This window comes from Limanda limanda, chromosome 15, assembly GCF_963576545.1.
Source record: "Limanda limanda chromosome 15, fLimLim1.1, whole genome shotgun sequence".
NCBI classification, from domain to species: Eukaryota; Metazoa; Chordata; class Actinopteri; order Pleuronectiformes; family Pleuronectidae; genus Limanda; species Limanda limanda.
This window is the reverse complement of record NC_083650.1, coordinates 18,671,841-18,694,981: the sequence shown is the minus strand read 5'-3', so window position 1 is coordinate 18,694,981 and position 23,141 is coordinate 18,671,841. Positions and strand designations below refer to the sequence as shown.

Below are 23,141 nucleotides of genomic sequence, written 5' to 3'. Positions count from 1 at the left end.
AACTAAACTGATATTTCCGCAATGTTGATGTTTGTATTTGGGGGCATAGAGTATACAGTTTACTGCTTCAACAAGATTAGAACAAAACAACCAAATCTGCATTGTCGAAAGTCCCATTTATTTCAGTCATTTCAGCAAATAAAACAAATGTGCCCCGTTTGGGGGGTAGACCCGCACCAGAAACACATGCATAAAACATTTATTACAATAACTGCTCAATATTCACTCTAGACGCTGAAAGTTGAAACATTCCACTCATTTAGGTTGGAGAATAAACAGGAAATACTCTGGCGTACAGAAACAATTTAAATGAGTTAGTTAGGCCAGTCCCGCTCTACAGGATTACTGTGTAGAGTGAAATCCACTAGAATCCAATGTGGCTTTTAGGATAATCCCATCAGAACTGCAACAGTGCAGCGTTACTACAGAACACCCAAGCCTGTTAGCATTGATGAGAGCCTACAGTGAAGGAAAAGGGGGAAACATGACAGAAGAGTGGAGGAATCCTTGTGAAAAAGATACTTAACACACTGATTTCTATCGTACAAGACAAACATTTTAACAGCCTGCTGCCAACAAAGCACCACGTCTTATCATATTTTTATTGAGTCTCTAACAAAAACTGCTTGTAAACTAGTTACACATATAAAAAACTAAGTCAATCTTTGCATCATAGAAAACACACATGGTGTAAGACTTCATATAAAGCTCTGTAACATGACTCCATTTGAAAAATATCTTCTTCTAGGAAACTAATACAAGCCTGAGTTACCCAAAGTAATTGTTATGCATGTCCAAAAGATAATACTGAGTTCATATTCTCCTCTGCTGCCTGTTTTAATTACTGAGGACACGTTTGTTTTGATGCTACCATCCTCCCAGTGTGTTTTCAACATTCTCCTGATTTATGGAAAACAAGTGCTACTCTGGCAAAACTTATACTCCCTGGCGTAAGCTATTTTCAAGCCTTTACCCTTAATGTTAAATAATTTGACTGTACTGTATATTGATAATGTCTTTCCAGCCTGCTAACACTGACTGGACTTAAAAAGCAGACATCAATAGGGAGCAAACTTCTGGCGGTCAGATTTTTTGACACCGGGGTTCTGCATTTTTGCGGTGAAAGGGGATAAACCCTGTGCTAGGCTAGAAGCAGCTGCTGGGTGCATAGTCAGGACAGGCAGAGATTTCATGCCGAGAAGGCTGGAAACGGGTACGGCATAGTGTTGGTTTTGCATGGCTGATAAGGTGGAAGGAGAGTGGACGTTAATGGTGTTTTGGGCTTGGGTGTTGGCCGCCAGGACGGCCATAGAGGTAGCAGCAGCGGAGGCGGAAGGAGCGGACTGAGCGTAGCTCATGTTGAGGTCAACTGCAGCCGCTGCGGAAGCGGCCTGCATGGTGTATTTAGCCATCTCTAAGCTGCAGGTTGTGACATTAGGAGGAGGGACGGGGGAGGGACGGGGGAGGGAGGGGCGAGAACGGCGAGGGGTTTAGAGAAGGGAGTGAAAAATAAAGAAGGGGAGGATGGGTGAGACAAAAGAGAGGGGGGTGAGAGAGAGGAAAAAACACAAGAATCAAAGAAGGAAGTGTTAAAAAGCAGAGACAATAAGGAATTTAATGCAGTGAAGAGAACGGAGCAGTGAGCTGGAACAAATCCAGCGTCACCCTGAGCACAATAACTCTGACCTCATACAATAGCATTGTGTTTGGCTGTCTTATCATCGGACTGTGAAGTGAAGCCCTGTTGGACGTGGCCAACCTGCGTAATGTCTTACCTGGCGTTGATGAGGTACTGGGCCACGCTGATGCTGGCCAGCGAGCCGGTAATCGTGACTTGGCGCATGGCTGAGCCATCAGTGGCGCTGGCAATTTTGATGTGAGCTCCAGAGACCTGGCGAATCTCATTGATCTTGCTGCCTTGTCTTCCAATTATGCAGCCAATAAACTAGAAGGGGAGAAATGTGAATAACAAAACAGCTCATGTTTCCGTTTTATGCAGGAATTGGATTTCAAGGCAGCATTTGGAAGTAACCACTATGGTGACAGCAGCACAAACAGATCCAGATAGATTTCAACAGAGGGGAAACACATTTCTAGCTTTGGAATTGTGAAAGCACAAACATCTTCTTGAGGCGGTAGAGTAATATTACTAAAACAGCTTTCTATAATTGCAAGATTAAAAGGAATGTAATGATATTCAGAATAGCATCACTGGATCCTTAGCCATTCAATTCTATAAATTTGAAGGAACACTCAGATATTTTGTGTGATATTATATGGAGGCCTACTTGCTTTCCTGGCGACAACTTAATTAAAAGATATATATCACTCATATCTGTATCGTAGACTGTGTATAAATATGGACAACAAAGCATTTTGACCTGGTGGATGGCTGCAGTATAGGTCATAAATTCCATCTCCTCTATGTCAATGATTGACAGCTCAGACTGATTCATGATCTTAGCCTTATTTCAGGATAATGGGGAGAAGTGGAGAAGTGTCGTCCATCTTTATTTACAACTTTATTTACTTTAATTCTACAGAAATATAAAGCACAATTATCTAAGATATGTGTTACTACAATTCCTTAGAAACACTGATATATGGATATATGGATATATATATATATTTTCAGGATAACTGATAATATTAGCGGAACAACAATGTCTGCAATGGACTTATGTGGGAGACAGAGGATGTAATACTTTGTGCTCCTTTTACAGGAGGTGAAACCCTAGTGTCCAGACATTGCTCATTAGCCATCCTCCTGGGAAGTGTTGATGACAGTAGCATGAGGATTACCAGTGTGAGTTTTAGTGCTGCAGGAACACAAACAACGTGGCACTTACATCATTAGGTATTGCCAGCTCTTGTGAACTTGTGTGGGCAGATGCATCCAAACCTGCAAAGTAGGACAAGGAATGCTAACAACAGCATGGCACTAATGGCTTCCACTTTCATGGCATGACAAGTTGGCCTACTTTATCTAGGTTATCACAGTTACACTGCTAAATTAGGAACATTCCAATGGCATATGGCACAATGTTTTTTCTAGTTAGACACGTACATATTCAACACACATTCTATAAACACATTTCACACGACTACAATAAAATAAGCTAGTAAAACATTAAAAGTGAGCATGTGTTATAGGTTTTCATCAAACCAGTGCTGCCAGTTGTGGCAAAATATATGAGAACATGGGGTGGTACAGGTCAGGGATGGTTTGGCCAAGACAATGTTAGATTTGGGGGAGAAATGTTGCAGAGGTGAAGGATGGGTCAAGAGATTAGGATTTGATTTTTTTTTTTCGGACAGGGAGACAGGGCGAATGGAGCAGAAACTTTGGGAGGATATGAGAGATATTGAGAAATGATTAAATATTCACTCTACTGTAAATATTTCCTACCATTTTTCACATTTCACCCTCAGAGAACTCTCTTTTTTCTTGTTTTCTTGTTTTGTCTGCTTGAGTCTGTCACATACTCTTTTGGATTATACATATTTCCGGGACTGACTTTAAAGATTGTTGACAACCAACTACATTTTTGGCATTACCTTAAAACTTACAATTCTGTTTGCTATCCTTCCATCCTTTATTCTATCCTTTGGTACAAATAGATGCAAATTACCAATGTTTTTTTTTTTTTTTACATATATACATCTCTTTAAAGTCGCTTTCTACAAAAAAACCTGTGAGAAAGTCTGTAAACTCTGAAGGAATGGAGACATCCTTGATCCTCTCTGAGGTGACAGGGTTGTTTTAATGGTGTGATTCGTAGAGGAGTGAAGACAGAGGGATAGATGGACTTCCCTGGGGAGCCGTGGGTACGTACCAGGGAAGGTAGGGTTGCTCTGCCCAAGGGAAGGGAGGGGGATATGCTGCATAGCCAACTGGTGAAGCTTGGTCAACTGCAGGGTAGGAAGGAAGTTAGAGCTAACCAATCAAACTGGATTATTTCAGAGGAGCTGACAACTACAACAATCTGAAGTTCACAAACATCACAGACGGTGTCAGTACGAAGAGTTTAATTTTCCTTCAGAGAGCATGCTGGCTGATCTAGGCAGTCATCTGAAAAATGCAGTCACATCTCTGGCTACAAAGCTAAAGCTGATCATGAACTCTTTAAGATCTTCCATTTAATTTCAATCCGTGCATGCTGCTACCGTGTGTTAGAGTTAGTCATGTCAAGAGATCAGGGTTACTGAAGTTTCATTCTTCGCAGAGTAGGGCACGCAGAGGGCGTAGTGGTGGCTTGGAAGGAGTGGGCAGGAGTAGGTAATTACGGCACATGTCAGTCACCCAAACAAGCATACTTACATCTTGATGTGCAAAAGCATACTGCCCTGGAATTGCAAAGGCCTGGAAGGAATAAAAAGAAATGTTATGAAACACGTAAAACCATGGTTATGTGACTGAGAGGTACAGACGTGTTTCAACATGTCACCTCAAATGGGAATTTGTTATAGAGCATGAAAAGCATGCTCAGTGCAGTGGTTTCTGAAAAATCCATCCCTGACCTCTTTTCCTTTGCTCTAATGTGTATAGATTTGATGGAATTTCATCTAAATGTGATCTGCTGTCCCCCCCGCCACCATCCTCTTTTGAGCATGGCCAGAAATCAAATAACATAAACAGATGTTTGATAGGCCAGAAGAGACTGTGCCAAATTCAGGACAGTGGCTAGCCAGCTCTTAGAAAGCGTGCTTTAGTCACGACATTGTTCAGATTAGCCACGGCAGGGGAATTATTAATGTAAATGGCTGTTATTCAGCTCCGCCAAATACTATTCAAATAAGATCATTACTGCATCTTTCTGCTTACAGCATTACAATAGGAAGGGCTTATAGTTGAATAATTACACAGATGTGACCTTCACTTGGTAAAAACATTCTTTATCAGTGTGGCTCTGAGATCCCACATAATTAAGGGCCTATTTGCTAATGTTTTTCACAAAGAGGCTAATATCTGAGCTAAATATCCTGCAAATGGGTACTTACTTGTGCATGGTGCTGCGGCGCTAATACTGCATGAGCACCTGTAGGCATGGCCTTAGGACGGTAGGGAATAGTCGCTCCTTTAGGTGGAGACTAGAGACGCAGTCATGCCAACAGAAAAGGAGAGAGAAAATTATTCACTGCTACAGCTGAGAAAAGAATGCCACTGAGGCATTTTATATCCCTTTTTATATCACTCGATGAATCTTTTCATACCGCAGTCATTGCTTGGACGTGACATGAGACCTTGGGCTAAAGAGACCTATGATACAACTTTAAATAGACCTTTTATCCTGACGATTCAAAGTTGTCAAGTCAAGTCTGATCATAAATCTAAATTATTTTTCTATGATTAACAATGCATGAAGGAACCCATTTTTCCTATATTTTTAGGCTTATATAAATCACTATAAAAAGTGATAACACTATGCTGAAAATTGTATCAAGTATCTCCATGCTGACTGGGAGTATGTGGAGAGGTCAACAAGCCACCTCTTCCCAGCCGTACTAACTCAACACCATAAATCATAAATCCGATTTTGTTTCTAAAATAATACATCAACATCTTTGTGTTAGACAGGAAAATAAATAGAAAATGGAACCAAATGGTTTTAGAAACTAATAATGCTATAAAGCTGGATGTTTTTTTTTAACTTTGGGTCTTGCATTTGTTGATGCAATAGAAAGTGCATGAAAACAGAGAAGTTTAACTTAAATTACTCTGAGTTATGGATGATCACTTTTAACGGTATGTTAAAGGTCCAGTGTGTGAGAATAATTTGAAGGGAACTACTGGCAGAAATTGAATATAAAATAATAATTGTTTTCTTTACCCTAGAATTGGCCTTTTAGATTGAAATACTTTATATTTATATAAGGAGCGGGTCCTCCCTGCGGAAGCCACCATATTTTTTTACAGTAGCCAAGACTGGACATACTTAAAAATGTGTTTTTATGATAACTAAAGGCTACGACAGGTTCTCTCGCATGTTCGGAAGGTGAGGGAGAGGTGTGGCGTATTCAGCTGAAACATGCAACTTCACCACTAGATGTCACTACATCCTACACACTGAACCTTTAAGTAATACATAACAGTTTTAGTTGGATCAATAAATATAATGATAATTTATTGATATAAAGCACTTTTTTTAACATGCTATGAATTGCCTACAATGGAACGTGACAGAGTAGAGAAAATATAGTTATATATAGAATAGAATAGAAACTAATTATTCAGAAAATGAAAAAAATAATTTAGTTGATTATTTAATATAAATAAGAGTCAGTGCTTGTAAAAGCGTTGTATGATGTTTGTATGAAGAGTTGACAGGGTGAGATAAAAGCAACACATTGTTCTGACTGAAAATGTCCTAGATGTGCTACCGAGTATCTTTTACCGCAGCCTAAACAAATGAGACACACTTGACACCTAAACAGAGATGCAGAATGTGAAGATCATCTGCTGCCTGACAGTGCTTACCTCCAGCATGACAGAACAGATGTGTCTTACACACTGAGTGATGGCCTCTGGAGTGCCCGAGATTGTGACAGCCCTCTCTGTGGAGTCCGGCAGCATGTCTCCAGCCACCTGAACCTGGGCGCCTGTGGTCTTTAACACCGCCACACAACAGAAGAAACAAAGTCTATTTACTGCTGAAAAGAGCACCAGCATCACCCAAATTGAGATTCTGTTTCGAGCACCCTGCAAATTACCCCCGAAACCCATTTTGACATGCAGGGAGCAGCTGCAAGCCAAGTAGCGCATGGGTGTTCCAATATTTGTTGGAGGCATACACAAATATTGTCTATTCAAAACGAGCGTTCAGCCTCCGCTGATCTTTACAGGCATAATCAGTGGGATTTTCATGAGCAGCAAGCAAAAAAACTAGCACACATTTTAAGGCAGAAATATTCAAGAAAACTTTGACTGGAGTGTTTGATACTCTGTCACCATTTGGGTGCAGTCAAACAACTTCCTGATGGAGAGTAAGAAACGAAAAGGACTCCTACCTCTCTGATCTCTTTAATCTTTGAGCCTCCTTTGCCAATCAGTGAGCCACACTGGCTCCCTGGGAAAACCAGGCGAAGTGTCACAGGTGGCTTGCTTGTCACGTTGCTGTTTGTCATTGCTGCAGTGATGTCCTGAGGGAGAATTACAAAAATATATTGTTGAGGTTTTCTTCAGAGCATAAACTGTAAGAATGTCAGCTTTATTTGACAAGTCTTTTTGCTTTTGTGCAAGACTGAGGAAAAGGTGCCTTCACTGTGTTTCAGACTTCACACCAGGCTTTCAAAGAACCTCTCTTAAATCCTTGTGTAAAACAATATGATATTATTTCTGACAAGCAGAAATTTGCAAAGGAGTATGTTGTGTATTTGTTCTGGCGCACCTCTTCAAACTTCTGTGCGATCATGGAGAACGCTTTAAAGATGCCCTCTGTGGGTCCTGTGATGGTGACGATTCTCTCAGGAGAGGAGCCCTCTGATATGTTGATACGAGCACCACTCTGCCAAAAAAACATCCACAATTATAATCAATTAGCTCTAATTAATCTTAGGGACCCATTACATCATATATGTTTCCACAGTATGGATGTGAGAGTGACTTCTCACCTCCTCTCTCATTTTCTTTACGGTTTCTCCTTTCTGTTAGAAATTAAAGAAGAGGAGGCTTGATTAGTTTTGTAAGGCGAAGGAAACAAGACAAGCAAGCGAGAAACAAAGCAGTATGAATCAATGGATATTGAGAGATTGTAAAATAAATCTACCTTGCCAATTATGCTGCCAACTTCCTGTGGATTAAAAGATAACAACGAGTTGAACAAGTGGCAACACACAGGATTTTCTCTGAACAGCTTCTCACATTTAATCGGATGTAATCCTTTTAACGGCAATGACAGGCTATTACCCGAGCATTAGGCTTTTACTACAAAAACACACTAAATTACTGTAACTATTCCCACGTCAGCCCATTACCTTTCCATGCATCAGCAGCCTCAGCGTCAATGTAACATTCAGACTCCCGTCTGAAGCCATCTCCTCCTTGTCAGACATCCTCTGTGTTTTGCAAGCTTAAAAGTCAACACTCTGCAAGAAAAAAGAAATTGTCTGAGAAAGTTGTTGCCTGTCACCCGTGCTCCAATGTTTCAGGTGGTCCAAGACATTAAAGTCTATCAAATCCAAGTGTATTTTGATGAAACTTGTGCTACAGTTCCCGTTCAGTTGGGGTTCAAATACCAAATTAAAACAAAGCTTATTGGAAAAGTGTACATTTGGACATTCATTAGTGTGATAAAAACTACCTAAAATTGCAGGAATCATCTTTGGATGAACTGTACCTGTGCTTTTACTTTTCAGTTTGGTCGATATTACATCTACTAACATGGATGAGGTGGAATTTATTAACTGTACTGCAGCCAGCCACTAGGTGGGGATCAAGATGCTTTGGTTTTACTTTTTGGGATCCGTCATGTCGTCATCTTTATATACAGTCTGTAGTCTCTGTATATCGTGATACGCTGGCGACCTGGTGTACCCCACCTATCGCCCAGTGTCACCTGTTATTTTCTCCAGCCCTCCATCCCCCCACGACCTTCAAAGGATAAGCAGTATAGATGATGGGTGGAAATGGTACTTTATTTTGATTGATTTCAAATATATTTTTTCAATAAAACCCTCAGCCTCCCCTGTGTCTGTTGAGTTTGTGTGGTTATCATCACTGCTCCTCCTAACTGCCCTCTTCTTCTTCTGTGTATTTTACAATCAAACGGCTGCAGGAAACGTGAAATGTAACATATCCTGGGCTCAACAGATTTCTCTGGGAAAGAGCTCCCACATTCTACGTAAAAATCTTTCATGAGCCTGGTTAAAGTTGCGTCATCGTTGTAAAATCAGTCTGAAGCAGTGATTCAAAAAAAAACTATGCGGAATCTAAAGTAATTGGTTACTGCTCTGAAGTTGCTCAGCGGCTTTTACACTTCTAAAGGGAGCCAAATTCTCTCCTTTTTAATAAACTTTATCAGGGGACCGATGCTCTCTGAAGAGTTGTGGATCATTGTTGTTCGTCCTCTGATCGAGTTGTGAGCGGGGCGAAGATAAGCTTATCACTAGGTGCAATCTTCACATGGGACGGTGTCTTTCGTTCCGGCTAAATACAAGTTGTGTGACTCGCTGTGATTAGATTAGATACAAAGGAAGCCTCTTGTGCAGTGCAAGCCTGAGGATCGAGTGTGTGTGACTGTCTCTTAATATCACACTGACACCACACAATGTTGGCTCTGTCGTGGCTGCGTATCCAATTTGTTGTATTTGCAGAACAAATACAGAATGCCTTGACGCAGCATAGGCAGTTTATGGCATCACAACAGGCAGACAGACGTATCCTATATCTATAAAAGCAAAAGGTCATGTTGTTTATTAGATTATCATCGTTCTGAGAATGTCTTTATTGCATTTACTCATGCCAGGATTGACAAAGTGCAGTATTTGAGGCACTATGTCCAGACAACCGACTCAGCTTGTATTTATCTCGAATAAAATAAATAGATAAAATATTAATAACTAAACTAAAATACTAGATATAAATAGTTAAATAATCTAAATAAAAACTGCACTGTTACAATTACTGTTTTGATATTAGGCCCACTGATTAGCCGGTCACATGTCAAACTTAAAATCTAAACCTAAAATCTGTAGATTTACTCGCAGAGACAAGGGAGGAGGTAACATGGCGGCACGCTATTGGTGAGTGGGTGTGAGGCAGTTAATCCAAAGTTTAAATCAATCCATGGTTTTAACCCTACGACATTTTAAAGCAATGGTTCAACGAATTGGGGAAATACACTCATCCGCTCCCTGGCCGAGAGATTGAGTTTAAAAAAAGACAGAAAACTGTCTCTTGTTTGTATTGTAAAGTTAAGGCTATAGACAACTGTTAGCTTAGCATTGCACAAAGGCTGGAAACATGGGGTGTAAACGTATCCCTGCTGTGTCCAAAGATAATCCTCCCACAAAAATTAGTATGTTACAACTTCAGTTTTAATAGACACAGAGAGCAGCAGAAACTATCTTCTCTTCTAACCCTGAAAGAAACAAAGCCTATTTCCCAAAATGTTGAACATGACCTTTGACCCTCCTAAACGCTCAGGCTGAGATACTCACACAAACCAATAAATACAGAGCTTTCTGCCGCCATTCCACTCCTAAAAAGAAAAAAAGGAGTACGTTTGACTCTAGCATGCTTACTCTGGAGATAACACAAGAGGAATGTAGCAGCATCAGTGTGATAATAATAAAACAAGTCTCTCTGTGAGACGAGTTTACTATAAGATATTGTTCACACATTCCACTGTGGAGCTAAAACACTTAATTCAAACCATATCGTGAATAAGTGGAGGGGGTGTTTTCCTGTTAACAAGACTCAGGACGCTCCATGCATCATTATAAAGTTGCAGTGAACACATCAAATAAACAGCAACATATCTGTCTGATCCTATGGCCCGGGATTTGTTTAGTTAATGCTAAGACCCTTTTGACCCATTTCTGTCACCTCGAGCACGTCAGCACCCACTCAAGACTTTCAAACAAAACACTGGTGCACAACAGCACCCACATAGTGTACGTGATAAAATGCATAATATAAAGGAAGCCAGCACTCACAGCACTGACACACAGAGATGTGTCTCTGAGACAATCCAAAACAGGCCATTAATCCTGGAGGGAATTGAAGAACAATGTCTAAGTGGATTACTTGAGGAGACTTATTTGAAAATGTGTTCAAATTTGAGGCTAACACAAAGGATTCGGAAGATTGTGATGAAAAGATTATTGAAAGGAACATTATTACAAACAATAGTGATTGAGGAAAAACATACTTAAATAGATGTGTGTTTTTTTCAATGCCCACATTTTGACACAGAATGTTGGAAATAATTTATCTTTATCGACATAATTATTTTTTTTCTTCTAACACAGCAGTTACTGCTTATTCAATATCTAACTGAATGTTCTATTAATAACCATTTGTGAGCCTCTGCATATTAGATTAGAAGCACAGGGCCTTACAGCATGGCTTTCCTCCCTCAACACAAGGGTTACCGCTCTGCAGATTCATCACATGTCTGGTTCAATGTGATATTAATTACTGCTCAAACCGTCTCTCAATCTAAGATTTCAACAAAATGCACTATTACTGCAAAAGAGAGCACAGAAATAAGAATCAGCTGAAATTAACTCAACCTAATGTCAGTCAGGAGAGGTGTATTAAGAAAAAGCCTCATGTTCTTTAGTTTCCTTTAAATATATAGAAACTAAAAGGTAGAGGCAGAAATAAAAGGTACATTTCAACTTCATGTCTGGCCAGACCCAACATTACTGTAGACTACAACATGGTCACCAACACAAACTGAACTCTGAGCTTCTCCGTGTGGTTTGGAGAAAGGCCTGACATGTAATGCAACAAGAATGAATGGTATAAATCACTGACCTTAAATACCGAATACTTGCTCCTCTTCTTTACTTCCTCTATCTCCAAAATGAACGTTCTTTTACTTTGTAGTCCGTGTTCAATGTTTGCCCCCTTTGTTGGTTATCCAGTGGACAGATGGCTCCCTGTGCCCTCAGACCGGCTGGAGCGGAGGCTGGCTTTGCTATTAGTCCCTCAGCTTAGCCCAAGATAAGCCCCTACGCAGGGCAAGTGAACCCGCATCTCTTGCTTAATTCTCCCTGTCACAGCCACCAAAGAGGCGTTCCTCCGCACGGAGATCCACGAGCCGAGGAGGCCTGAGGGCAGGGCAAAGAGGCTCTACGCCTGGACACTGTCCAGCATGTAGAGCGAGCTGCACTTACATCCACCACAACAACAAAAAAACGAGGTCTAGCCTTTTGCAGGCATCAAAAACACACCGAGAGACACTGAAGAGACGCTTTGTTAACCAATGTTGCTCTGTGACTAACAACTCCGCATGACTGCTGTGTTCTTCATTCGATTTTCAGAGAGCTTCCTGGCTGCACAGGGCCAGATTTTCTCCAAAACTAAATCTCTCTGTATGAAATCTGTGCTTTGTACGGGGAACACGACTAATTGAGGGCTGGGAAGGACAATGTGGTGTTTGAGTTATTTAGTGATGTTAAGCACAATGTCTTGGTGGGGTGCTTCTCCCCCCCTCACTGCCTCTGCCCTCCCCCACACCAAGCCCCTCTGCCCTAGTAATGAGGCCATACTGGTAACAATACAGCCCTTCTGCACCGAGAAAAAAAATGTATTCAGCTGAGCTTCAAAATGTGAAGGAAATGAGTCAGTGAAGCATAAGTGGCATATTTAATTACTATTCAGTGCGTTGCACAGAGACAATGATGGCTGCTGTGAGCCTCATGGCCGTCTATCAGACATCTAAGCAGCTCCACATTACATTCACTCCTCAATACAACCTCTGAGTTATACTTCTATGATTAGAAGGACTGAATGTCTTCATGAGAACAGAAAGATGAAAATAATCCTTTAAATTACAAGTACATGTCTTTGTATCCTCACGTTTAAAGGCTTCTGCAGGGTTTAGTCTGTGTTAGGTTAGGATCTGAGGTTGTGGAACAAAGGTCAATAAAAGTCCACAGACGTGTAATAAAACTTTCAGAATAGCGTGGCTTTGTCTGTCCGAACTGCAAACACACTCAACCAGAACAAAGTCTTCAGAGCAGTCAAGGACACGACTCCTGACCAAGTGTGTGACAGTTATTTCAGATCAACGCAGAGCCCATGAGAAGATCAGGTATTTCATGCCAATCACTTGTGACTAATTTACTCCTTCATGTTGCTTGTGCTACAATGAGATTAAAGAGTCATGGATGACAAGTAATGGGATTACTGAGAAGTGTTGGAGTTATCAGTTACTGTTTCCGCAAGAGGGGTAGATTTCTAATTGGGAATAATCTGAAATATTAAACGAAATGGGGTCATGGTCTTACCTGAATTTAAAGAATAACTGTGATTGATTCTTTTATCATTATCTAACAACACAGCAGGTCTGCATAGCCCTACCGCCAAGTAATCATTACACTTGAATAATGTATCTAATCAATATTTTTTATCGGATTTTAAAAACCATTATTTATATGTGTTTACTCCTTCATGTGCCTTGTGTGTCAGTTAGTTGATGTAATCAGTTACCGTTGCAAAAAGAAGAGATTCCAAATGTCTTGGAAGGAACAGACTGTAGGTTACAGTTGCTATCATGCTAAATGGCTACTAAGTGTACTTCTTATACATGTTTCTCTTTCATCCATATATGTGCTCAATTTTAATGTCAATCAGACATCTGAAGACACATTACATTTACCTCTTGGGACTTTGCAATCATTTCTATGGTCTTTTATGATTTGAAATGAATCATATTTGAATTTATAGTGATAGTTATAACGTTTGTATAGTGTCATTAATAACTTTAGAATCATTCTTCAGAGTCAGGACCAGGATGATGAATAAAGATGGGGGAAAAAGTGTTTATAATGACTTCGGTTACTTAAAGCAGTGTACTGTAACTTTTCAGGTCGGAAATGGTGAATTAGACATATCAACATTTATAGAAATTACATATATTGTACAGTGTGTGTGTCACTGTTTGTCTTTTACCAATATTAATAATGTATGAGTCAGCATAAAATGCAGCATATGTTTCAAAAGATAGCAAAACGGGGTGTTTATGCATATGTCCATTTTTTACAGCAAATGTTTTTTAAATAAAAAGCTGTTGCAATATTAAACATTTCCCATATCCCACCCTTTGGTGTAAATTCCCGAAGAGCATATTTTATCTCTTTAAATAGAAATCATATTATAACAAAGACATGCAATTAATTCTCAAACATGTAGCAAAATACAAAAATTCACAATCCCTGATCATATTTAATTTGATTACATATTAATTTGAGTAATTATTTCATTATTAAGGTATATATTACACAGATTATATGTATACATATATAACAATGTGTACTGTAGACATAAACATAATTGTCTAAAGCCAATATATCAATTCAATTCACTTTTATTTGTATAGCACCAAATCACAACCCACACGATCTGAAGGTATTTTACAGAATAAGGTCGAGAGCCTATTATAGAGAGACGTAACAGTTCCCACAACCAGCAGACGCGTGGTGACTGTGTGCTACTATCAGCTGAGAGTTCAAACTGTCACAGTAAAATCAGCTTTAGTCATGGAGGAAGGAGGAAATCGGGACAAACCAGCTTGTCACATGACTGAAGAGCATTTATTACGCCACAGTTTCCACTATAATGTCCTCTGCGGGTCCGGTCAACTTTGTGGGAGTGACTCAAGTTACTGTGGTGTGTGTCAGCGGACTGGTTGAGAGGAGCAGGACTTCGGACAGAGCAGGAGAGTGTGATCCGGCAACTTGTCAATAAGTTTACAGACTGTGTGAGTCTGTGTGAGTGTGTGTGTGTGTTGACATGTGTGAACCCCCAGCTGTCCCACTGCCTGCTCTGTAGCTCTTCTCCCTCAGCAGACAGCGATCGATGGACTTCCACCAACTTTGCTCGTTTGAAACGTTCCTGCAGGTCTGCGGCCAGTACGGTTATGGTGGGGGGCTGGAGGAGGTGGTCGAGCAGGAGTTCGCTCGGATCAAAGGTAAAGATCGTGTGCAGACATAGTGAAAGTAACGGGAGAGCGCAGGCTGATCGCTGTAATGGCTCCCCCCCCCCAGGAACCACCTACCTGGATCATGCAGGAGCCACCCTGTACCCCGAGTCCCTGCTCAGGAACTATGGCCTGGACTTATCAAGGAATGTCTACGGTGAGGGAAGTGTTAATTTTTAATGTAGCCATTTTTTTTACTGTCAAACACACTGGTTCCAAAATTAAGGATATTTTATAAATGTCCAACGTCCATGCACAAGTCATAATCCTACCTGCTTTCAGACATGCACTGAACTCTAGAGGGGCTGTGTGTGAAAATGCAAATGTCCAACATAGAGGCTTCAGATTTTTTTGTGGATTTTCACTGGCCAGCCTCCTGGAATAAAGTCGTGAGGATGTCTGAGTGAGCCCATGTGAGAGCACAGCAGGGGGTCCTCCACAGGACTCCCCGATGATGTGGTTTGAAACACATGACAGAAGTGAAACTGGGAAAAAAAAAGGAAATCAAATATCTCTCTATCTATTTATCTTCTATATGTGTATATGCCATACAAACAGAAGAGAACATGTCGAGAGATCTTTTGGTGATAAGGGAAGATTCCAGTTTCCAAAACATGACATCCTCTACAGCGGAATTAGTCCCTTACTTCCTGCATCCGCCTGCTTGACCTCTGCTAACCTGAATCCTCTGGAGATTTCTGGGTTGTTTCTTGGATGCGTCTGAGCAGTTGAATATCCTGCTGTATTTTGCATTTTTGCATGTCTGAGCTCATGTCTGAAAACGGCTGCAGTAAGGTGCACAATCCTCATTCTTAGTTTACTGTTAGTTCTCTAACTTTCAGCAAAGCTCCACACAATTTAGTGTATTTTTCTCAATTGTTCTTTGTGTACTTCAAGAAAGCTTAGAAAAAAAATAAGTCATATTTATTGTTAGTATCAGGACAGGGGCCCTTCATGAACCAATCAGAATTGACCCACAAACCCACCCCTGGTTTCACCCTTGTGTCTAAGTTGTGTTTATCTCCTCAACAGGGAACCCTCACAGCCATAACCCCAGCAGCAGATTGACACATGACACCATAGAGAGGGTCAGATACAGGTAAAGTCTATTCACGCCCGTAATACGCCCTTATAACCGGGCCCTTGTGAGATCCTTGAATTAAAATTAAACTTTACTGGTTCAAATTAGTTGAAAAACAGAACATTTTCTTACAGGGTATTGCAGCATTTCAATGCCACCCCCGAGGAGTACTCTGTGATTTTCACTTCTGGTTGTACAGCCGCACTCAAATTAGTGGCAGAGAGCTTTCCCTGGAGGCCGCAGACTGCGAGCGAAGGAGCGGGGAGTCACTTCTGCTTCCTCAACGACAGCCATACCTCTGTAGTTGGCATAAGAGGGTTGACTTCTGTCCGGGGGGTGGTTACCCTGCCTGTCTCCCCACAGGACGTGGAAGACAGGGCAAAGGACGAGTCTCTGGGTGAAGATGATGTTTGCCAGACGCCGCACCTTTTCTGCTACCCAGCGCAGAGCAACTTCTCTGGGAGGAAGTATCCCCTTAGCCATGTGAAAGGCATCCAAGCCAGACGCCTCTACCCAGCGTGCGACCACCGAGGCCGCTGGTTTGTGCTCCTCGATGCCGCCTCTCATGTCAGCTGTTCCCCTCTAAACCTACAGGAGTGTCCCGCTGACTTCATTCCCGTCTCCTTCTACAAGATGTTTGGCTTCCCCACAGGGCTCGGGGCCCTTCTTGTCCGTAACGATGCAGCAGGCATACTAACAAAGTCTTATTTTGGAGGAGGCACAGCAGCAGCTTACCTTTCTGGAGAAGATTATTATGTGCATTCAGCAAACATTTCTGACAGGTAAAGTATTGCACGAGCCTGCCAAAACCTTGATATTCTCTGAGTTTACAGTTGTTTTGTATCCTTACTCTGAAATGCAATGTTTTCTGGCTCCCTGATACAGATTTGAAGATGGAACTGTCTCTTTCTTGGCCATTGTTGCTCTGAATCACAGCTTTGAAGCTCTTCACAAGATCACAGGTGCTGTAACAAACCGGGTTGATTCTTAGAAAAACATCTTAAACCTCTTTATATAGCAAAGTCCTAATAATGCATATGCAAGTTCTTCATATTGAGTAATTGCCTCAGGTTAACATCTGTCCCTCTCTTTTACCATTTTTTAAACTTTTTCCTTCAGGGGGCATGCATAACATCCAACAGCACACGTTCGGCTTGGCCCGCTACACTTACATGCTGCTGTCAAGTCTTTGCCATGGCAACGGGCAACCGGTGGCTTGGATTTACACCGAAGGCCAGTTTGAATGTCCGAGCACACAGGGTGCAATTATAAACTTTAACCTAATGGATTGTCATGGATCGATAATTGGGTATTCTAAGGTACATAACCAGGGAAATAGGACTTGTTTCTATTTTTATAACAGTTTCAATACGACATGTATGAATAGGTAGTACTTGGGCATATACTAAACTATTCCTCTGCTGTCCTCAGGTGGACAGAATGGCCAGTCTGTACAACATTCACGTGCGCACAGGCTGCTTCTGCAACACAGGGGCCTGTCAGTCCTTCCTGGGGATCACCGATCAGCAGATGAGGAGAAACCTGCAGGTAAGATCAGGCAATAGGAAAAATGTCAAAGTCTGTTAAGGGGATGAGTATGTAGAGTAAAACATTGTGCTTTTTGTCTTCCAGGCCGGCCACGTCTGTGGAGACGCCATCGACCTGGTGGACGGCCGGCCGACCGGATCGGTTCGCGTGTCCTTTGGTTACATGTCAACGTTTGAAGACTGTCAAAAGTTCCTTAACTTTGTTGCTGAGTGCTTTGTGGAGAAACCGGTCACAGTGGACCAAAAGAGACTTGAAAAGCTAAAAACAACCACAGCGACATCCCCGGGCTCAAATGAAGATCCGCCGACCAAAATTTCTAATGGAGAAATATATAAAGGAGATGAGAAGGAGCCCACAGAACCATCACTGAAGGGATTTGGACACAGAGACTCAGAAAGCCACGGGGAGGCTTATACTCTCACCAGCATCTACATATATCCCATCAAATCATGTGGAGCACATGAGGTCTGAGCGCAGCACCACCCAGTCTCTTTCATTCCTTTTATTTCTTTCTCTATCTCTCCTTATGTCTTTTCCTCTCTCTGTTTTGACTGGGCTGTTCTTCATGCAGGTGCACGACTGGCCGGTGGGACCACAGGGTTTACTCTACGACAGAGGCTGGATGGTTGTGAACGCAAACGGCGTGTTTCTGAGTCAGAAGAGAGAAACACGTTTATGCCTAATTCACCCACAAGTCCACATGCCTTCAAACAAATTGCTCCTGCAGGCTTCAGGTCCGACAGTCTGTCCGCGGCTCACTGAAAATAAACACACCATTTAGCCGAAGGAGATTTCACCTGCAGGTGAATAAGTGTAAGTTGATTAAAGGATTTTTTTGCTGTTGCCCTGCAGGAATGAACACCATTTCTGTTCCTTTGGAAAACAACGCTCCAAAGCAGACAAGCTATCAGGTGTGCCAGAACAAAGTTTGTGGTGACAGGTGAGTTGGCAAAGTTATAACATCTGAAAGCAGCCGCTGCAGGAAATACTGTCACACATATCATGTGCTCCATATCTTTCACTCATATCAATGCATTTCTCTCACTCCATCTTGACTCGAGCTCTCTACAGTGGATGGCATTATGAGGCCTCCCTCTCTCAGCTTCATATGAATTTCCTGTTTTTTGTTTTATCATTTGTAATGGAAAAACAAACAATGAGGAAGAGACGATATTAATTTTCTCAGACAGATACCTGCATGACGAGTCACTGGCTGAAAACAAAAGTTTTCATCCAATGATTCTTGGATTAGATTTAGCCGCAAATAGTAAGCAGCATCAAACTCTGTAGATTTCCCCCAGGGCCGACTGAATATAATCGTCCTCCCTCTTCCCCCCAGGGTGGAGACTGTCGACTGTGGGGATGAGGCTGCTTCGTGGCTTTCAGACTTTCTTGGACAGCCGTGCCGTCTGATAAGACAAAGTCCTTATTTCACCCGAGACATGAAGAAGAGCCCGAGCGGAGGTACACTATATAAGCATTTTACCTGTTCTGTACGGCTCTTCTTCCTGTGCTTCTTTTACAGGCTTATCTGTACAAGAGAAGTACAGTGTAGCTGAGATATTGCATTTCCTCCTGCTGCTTACTTGGAATATAGAAATGTCGTATTTTTCTGCTTTTGCAGGTTACTCTCTTTTGAAGCATTAGTTTAAAATGTAAAAGAAGATGAGAAATTCAGGCTGATGTTGGGTAATTTATTGATAAATGAGTCCCAATCAGGGTTCTTTTATTCCAGGTAGCTTTATAAAATCATCTTTAACACCTGAACACCACATGGTGTCACTGACATTAACATGGACCTTATTCTAAATGAGACCTCATTTCAATAATGATATTTACATGAGTTGCAAATAGAATATTGTATTTTAAATGTTTTGATTTGAGTATTGCTTGTTCAGAGTATATCCTTATTCAGGTTAAGGTAATCAGAAGATTCTGTTGACATGACAGAATCGCAGACTATTGCCTTTATCAGGTTAATATTGGCATATTGCTGTCAATGTAAACATAGTTATAGAGAATAGATGAAATAGATAGTAACTCCATATGGTAATAATAACAATGACTTGACCAAATGGACCCAAACGCTTGCACTTAAGTTGTGGGAGGAAAATGCAGCATAAATAATCTCCACTTTATCATATTCAGATGAACATGACAGGTGCTGCTGATGAATGTGACAAGGCTGGGAGGATATGTCAGACAGCAAAAGAGTGATGTATAGACCTAACATCAGACAATGTGAATTTCTACTACATCAGAGACTCTAATATTCAGAGGAGGCGATCAGCACCACTGTTTTATACCGGTAGTTTAGTGTTCATGTTACAATGAGCCAGTAAACTGAATAATGTCTTCTGGCTCTGAAGGAGCTGTCAAGTCCGGGAATATTACCATGATGATGTCATGAATATCAATTGATCCTCTACCATAGTTGCTATATCTCAATGTGCTGTATATTTATAGTAATTACTACTTCATGTAAGTATAAGTATTGATCGATATTGATAAATTTCGTTTTTTCCACGTTCTATATTACACTAGAACTGAATTCGCAGCCTCTTTGGGGATGCACATGGTTGAATCCAGAGATCTGAATGTTTTGCTGAAGATAAATCACTGGAGTAATATGAAGTCTTTCCTTTCTAGCTGCCACCTGCACATCCCTCTCCCTGGTGAATGAAGCTCAGTATCTCATGATCAACCGTGCCAGTGTGGAGCTCATTGAGAAACAAATGAGCCGCAGGTTTGAACACAGAAAGTGTTATTACAAATATGCAGTGAAAAACACAGGGACGCACGGACGCCCAAACATTTTTGCATTACAGTGGATAATTTACTGGGGGTGGAAATGTAACATGCAATTTCCGCTTCCCCTCTCCTCCTCAGTCGGGACTATTCCGAGGGCGATCAGCTCCTTGACACACAGAATGTCATTAGCCGCTTCCGAGCCAATTTAGTCATCACTGGAGTCCAACCATTTGAGGAAGATAATTGGTCACACTTGATTATTGGCAACACTCGATTCGTGGTGAGCTGACACTTTGAGATAAAGGTTGAAATCTTCACATGCATTAAAAGCGGATTCTTCGAAAATGAATGTGCTCCCTGTGTGATTAACCCGAAGGTGGCAGGGCAGTGCGGAAGGTGCCAGATGGTGGGAGTAGACCAGGAAACAGGAACCAAAACAAAAGAGCCGCTTATGTCTCTGTCTGCTTACCGCAGAGGGAAGGTCGGTCAAACTTATTCCCTCTCCAGTGTTATGTTTGTGCCAGCGTGTTTGTGCATGAAAGGTTCGATCACTCTGCCTGTTATTTTGTTGATTTTCAGGTGACTTTTGGTGTGTACCTGACCCATCAGCTACCCAAGGGCTCCCTCTCTGTTGGCTGCCTCATACACCCTGAGCCACTCACTTTGTGAAGAGGTCATCTGCATCAACAGCCTCTTTTATTTATTCTGGGGACATCTTTGGTCCTCACCACTCACGCCCTAGATCCCATGTCATACACTGTGAGAGCTTTCTGCAGATGGCGCTCTCTCAGTGGCATTTGTTCTCTGGAATGTCCTTGTCACACTCAAATTGCAGCCTATCCAAGTCTGATTTGATGGAGAATGTAATGAGATTTTGATTATGTTCTTTAAAGCATGTGTGGTAAAGTAGATTTGAAGTACTCATTGCATGACAAAATTACAATTTGGTTATGTTGCTGTTATTTTTGGCAAAAACAAGTCAGGCTTGATGCTTTAATCACAGCTCATGTTAACCTCCCAGACAGCTCTTCCACTGTTTTCACCCTAGGAGCTTTATATTGCTATTTATTCCAAACACAACACCACTCTTAATTGCTGCCAGAATTCAGAAACATGTTGCTCGCTTTAATGAAAAACCCTACCAGAAATCCAGTGCTCGGTACATACTCCCAAGTGGTGCTGAATTGGACATACTATTTTATGCCAGGACGTGTAATAATTTGAAAAGAGCAGTAAGGTTAGGTTTCATGGGCAGCAGACATTTTATTATCAGAGTATTATGCTTGAATATAAAGTATATACCTGCAGTACTGATCTGCCAATGTCTGGTAGTAAAACTGATCCTATGTTGCTCACCTATGGTGGAGTTAAAAAAATAGGTGGCTGCTGGGTATCCCAAGGTTTTATTAATGCTGAGAGCAAGTTTGCCAATGTGTGTGTGTATGTGTGTTTTCAATTGTATTTGTACAGCGGCAAATCATAATATACATTATCTCAAGGCACTGTACATAAAAGGTCCAGACCTTAAAATTAAGGTTAATTTATTAATTAATTAATTAATTAATTAATGTTTGAGTGTTTAAGTGTTTGGTGGTCCATTATTACTTATGTTTTGGGGACTAAAATCTGTTTACATCAGGTCAAAAATCAGGTCAAAAATGGGAATCTTTTATTTTCACTATAATTTCCTCCAAGTGACACACTGAGAGATTGTTAGATTAGATTAGATTAGATTCAACTTTATTGTCATTGCACAGTACAGGTACATATACAACGAAATGCAGTTTAGCGTCTAACCAGAAGTGCAAAAAAAGGCAGTAAAAAGATTGTATGTCTATTCCTGAATTTCATAAACTTCCTGTTATGAAAAAAAAAAAATTAAAAACCAAAAAGCCAGAAGGTCTACTTTGTGTCAGTAAAGGGATCAGAGCCACATTATGGGGACCCCTTAAGTCCCCATATGGTAAATCATTAATTTTATAGGGTGATCACATAGAGATTATGGTTAGCGTGAGGGTTAGGGTTAGGCCTAGTAACTAAGGTTAAGATAAATTCTGGTTAATCTCCAAGAAATCAATGTAAGTCAATGTAATGTTCTCTAAAGTCATGGCTGTGATTGTTTGTGTGTGTTTTTGTGAGTTTGTGTGTGTGACAATATTTAAAGCCTTTACAAACAAAAGCTGAATTAAATAAAGATGGATGACAGATTTTGGAACTGCCCATGTAAAGTGTCTTGATGATGGCGACTGGCACCGTCCAATACAAGTCACTCCAGAATATTTCAGTTTGGTTGAGATCTGGTGACTTCATAGGCCATCGGAAATGATTCACATCATTTCAACACTCGTCACCTCCTTCAGTGAGGCATTCACTCTGGTTCTGCCTTCAGTATGTCACTCATCTCTACCTCCTACTGGTGCACAGCCTGTACAGCAGTGTGTGCACCCTGGCAGTGACTGTAACTCAGAAGAATTGATTTTAATCTGCCCTGTTTTGTTTATTAAAAACAGACAATTAGGTGTGAAATAATTTAATCGATCAAAGAATATTTAAAATAGTTGTATAAGTATGGCACGTACTGTATATGTCCATACATAATGTCAGAGTATAATTTTAATATTAAACTATGTTTTTTAATCGCATTGCAAGAGTTTTTGTGTCAAGTCACTTTCAGTGCCATACCAGTACAAAGAATGTGTCAAATTGAATCATAAACCGTAAATAAACATTGATGACACATCTTCACTTCCTCTCTCTATTCAGAATCGAAGCCAATTATCCTGTTTACATACGCTGCCATTTTGAGCATTTGAAGCCAGAGTCTGTACAGTAGCGTAAGTCAGTCACAGCTGTCATCACAGCATTTGACCCAGTTTTTTTATCAGGATTCATATGCACAGAAAAAACAGGCGTCACACTGTAAAAGTCTTACTTTGCTCGTCCTCCTATTGCAACAGAAATAAGGATGAATCACAACACTAGTTTACTAATGAATATTATATATACAGTACAAACACACACACATACTCATGTGTATATATATACATGTATTTTGTACAAAAATCAGCAGCAGTGGAATCATAAAGCGAACAATATTCAATAGCTCACAA

The 23,141-nt window shown here is 40.9% G+C and overlaps 2 protein-coding genes across 3 annotated transcripts; one reads left to right on the top strand and one right to left on the bottom strand.

Moving 5' to 3' along the window:
- Window positions 1-422: 422 nt before the first annotated feature.
- Window positions 423-8,103, bottom strand: zgc:110045 (uncharacterized protein LOC664755 homolog). 2 transcript variants are annotated; one of them, XM_061087410.1, is made up of 12 exons: window positions 7,975-8,052; window positions 7,767-7,790; window positions 7,612-7,644; window positions 7,389-7,505; window positions 7,009-7,140; window positions 6,479-6,607; window positions 5,002-5,091; window positions 4,322-4,363; window positions 3,837-3,912; window positions 2,850-2,902; window positions 1,776-1,945; window positions 423-459 (listed from the first exon to the last, which is right to left on the bottom strand). In XM_061087410.1, exons 1-12 carry the CDS (start codon window positions 8,050-8,052, stop codon window positions 423-425), a joined length of 981 nt encoding a protein of 326 aa, XP_060943393.1. The 2 variants fall into 2 exon arrangements, with proteins under 2 accessions (XP_060943393.1, XP_060943394.1); XM_061087411.1 differs by lacking the exon at window positions 423-459 and adding an exon at window positions 1,059-1,419 and having other exon boundaries at window positions 7,975-8,103.
- Window positions 8,104-14,294: 6,191 nt separating this feature from the next.
- Window positions 14,295-22,246, top strand: mocos (molybdenum cofactor sulfurase). Its single transcript, XM_061087079.1, has 15 exons — window positions 14,295-14,642; window positions 14,719-14,808; window positions 15,684-15,750; window positions 15,867-16,514; window positions 16,618-16,694; window positions 16,852-17,051; window positions 17,164-17,280; window positions 17,365-17,745; window positions 17,852-18,014; window positions 18,133-18,220; window positions 18,620-18,744; window positions 19,930-20,026; window positions 20,170-20,311; window positions 20,408-20,512; window positions 20,611-22,246. The coding sequence occupies exons 1-15, from the start codon at window positions 14,531-14,533 to the stop codon at window positions 20,698-20,700; spliced, it is 2,502 nt and encodes an 833-aa protein (XP_060943062.1). The 5' UTR covers window positions 14,295-14,530; the 3' UTR covers window positions 20,701-22,246.
- The last annotated feature ends 895 nt before the right edge of the window (window positions 22,247-23,141 follow it).

Excerpts from the sequence above, each read along its gene's own strand:
- zgc:110045 (XM_061087411.1), bottom strand. The coding sequence starts at position 8,052 with ATGTCTGACAAGGAGGAGATGGCTTCAGACGGGAGTCTGAATGTTACA. Across the intron at positions 7,506-7,611 it reads TAAAGAAAATGAGAGAGGAG|AGTGGTGCTCGTATCAACAT; the intron begins GTGAGAAGTCAC and ends TTTTTTTGGCAG. Across the intron at positions 1,946-2,849 it reads AGCTGGCAATACCTAATGAT|TTTATTGGCTGCATAATTGG; the intron begins GTAAGTGCCACG and ends CTCCCCTTCTAG.
- mocos (XM_061087079.1), top strand. The coding sequence starts at position 14,531 with ATGGACTTCCACCAACTTTGCTCGTTTGAAACGTTCCTGCAGGTCTGC. Across the intron at positions 16,515-16,617 it reads TCAGCAAACATTTCTGACAG|ATTTGAAGATGGAACTGTCT; the intron begins GTAAAGTATTGC and ends TCCCTGATACAG. Across the intron at positions 20,027-20,169 it reads GAGAAACAAATGAGCCGCAG|TCGGGACTATTCCGAGGGCG; the intron begins GTTTGAACACAG and ends TCTCCTCCTCAG.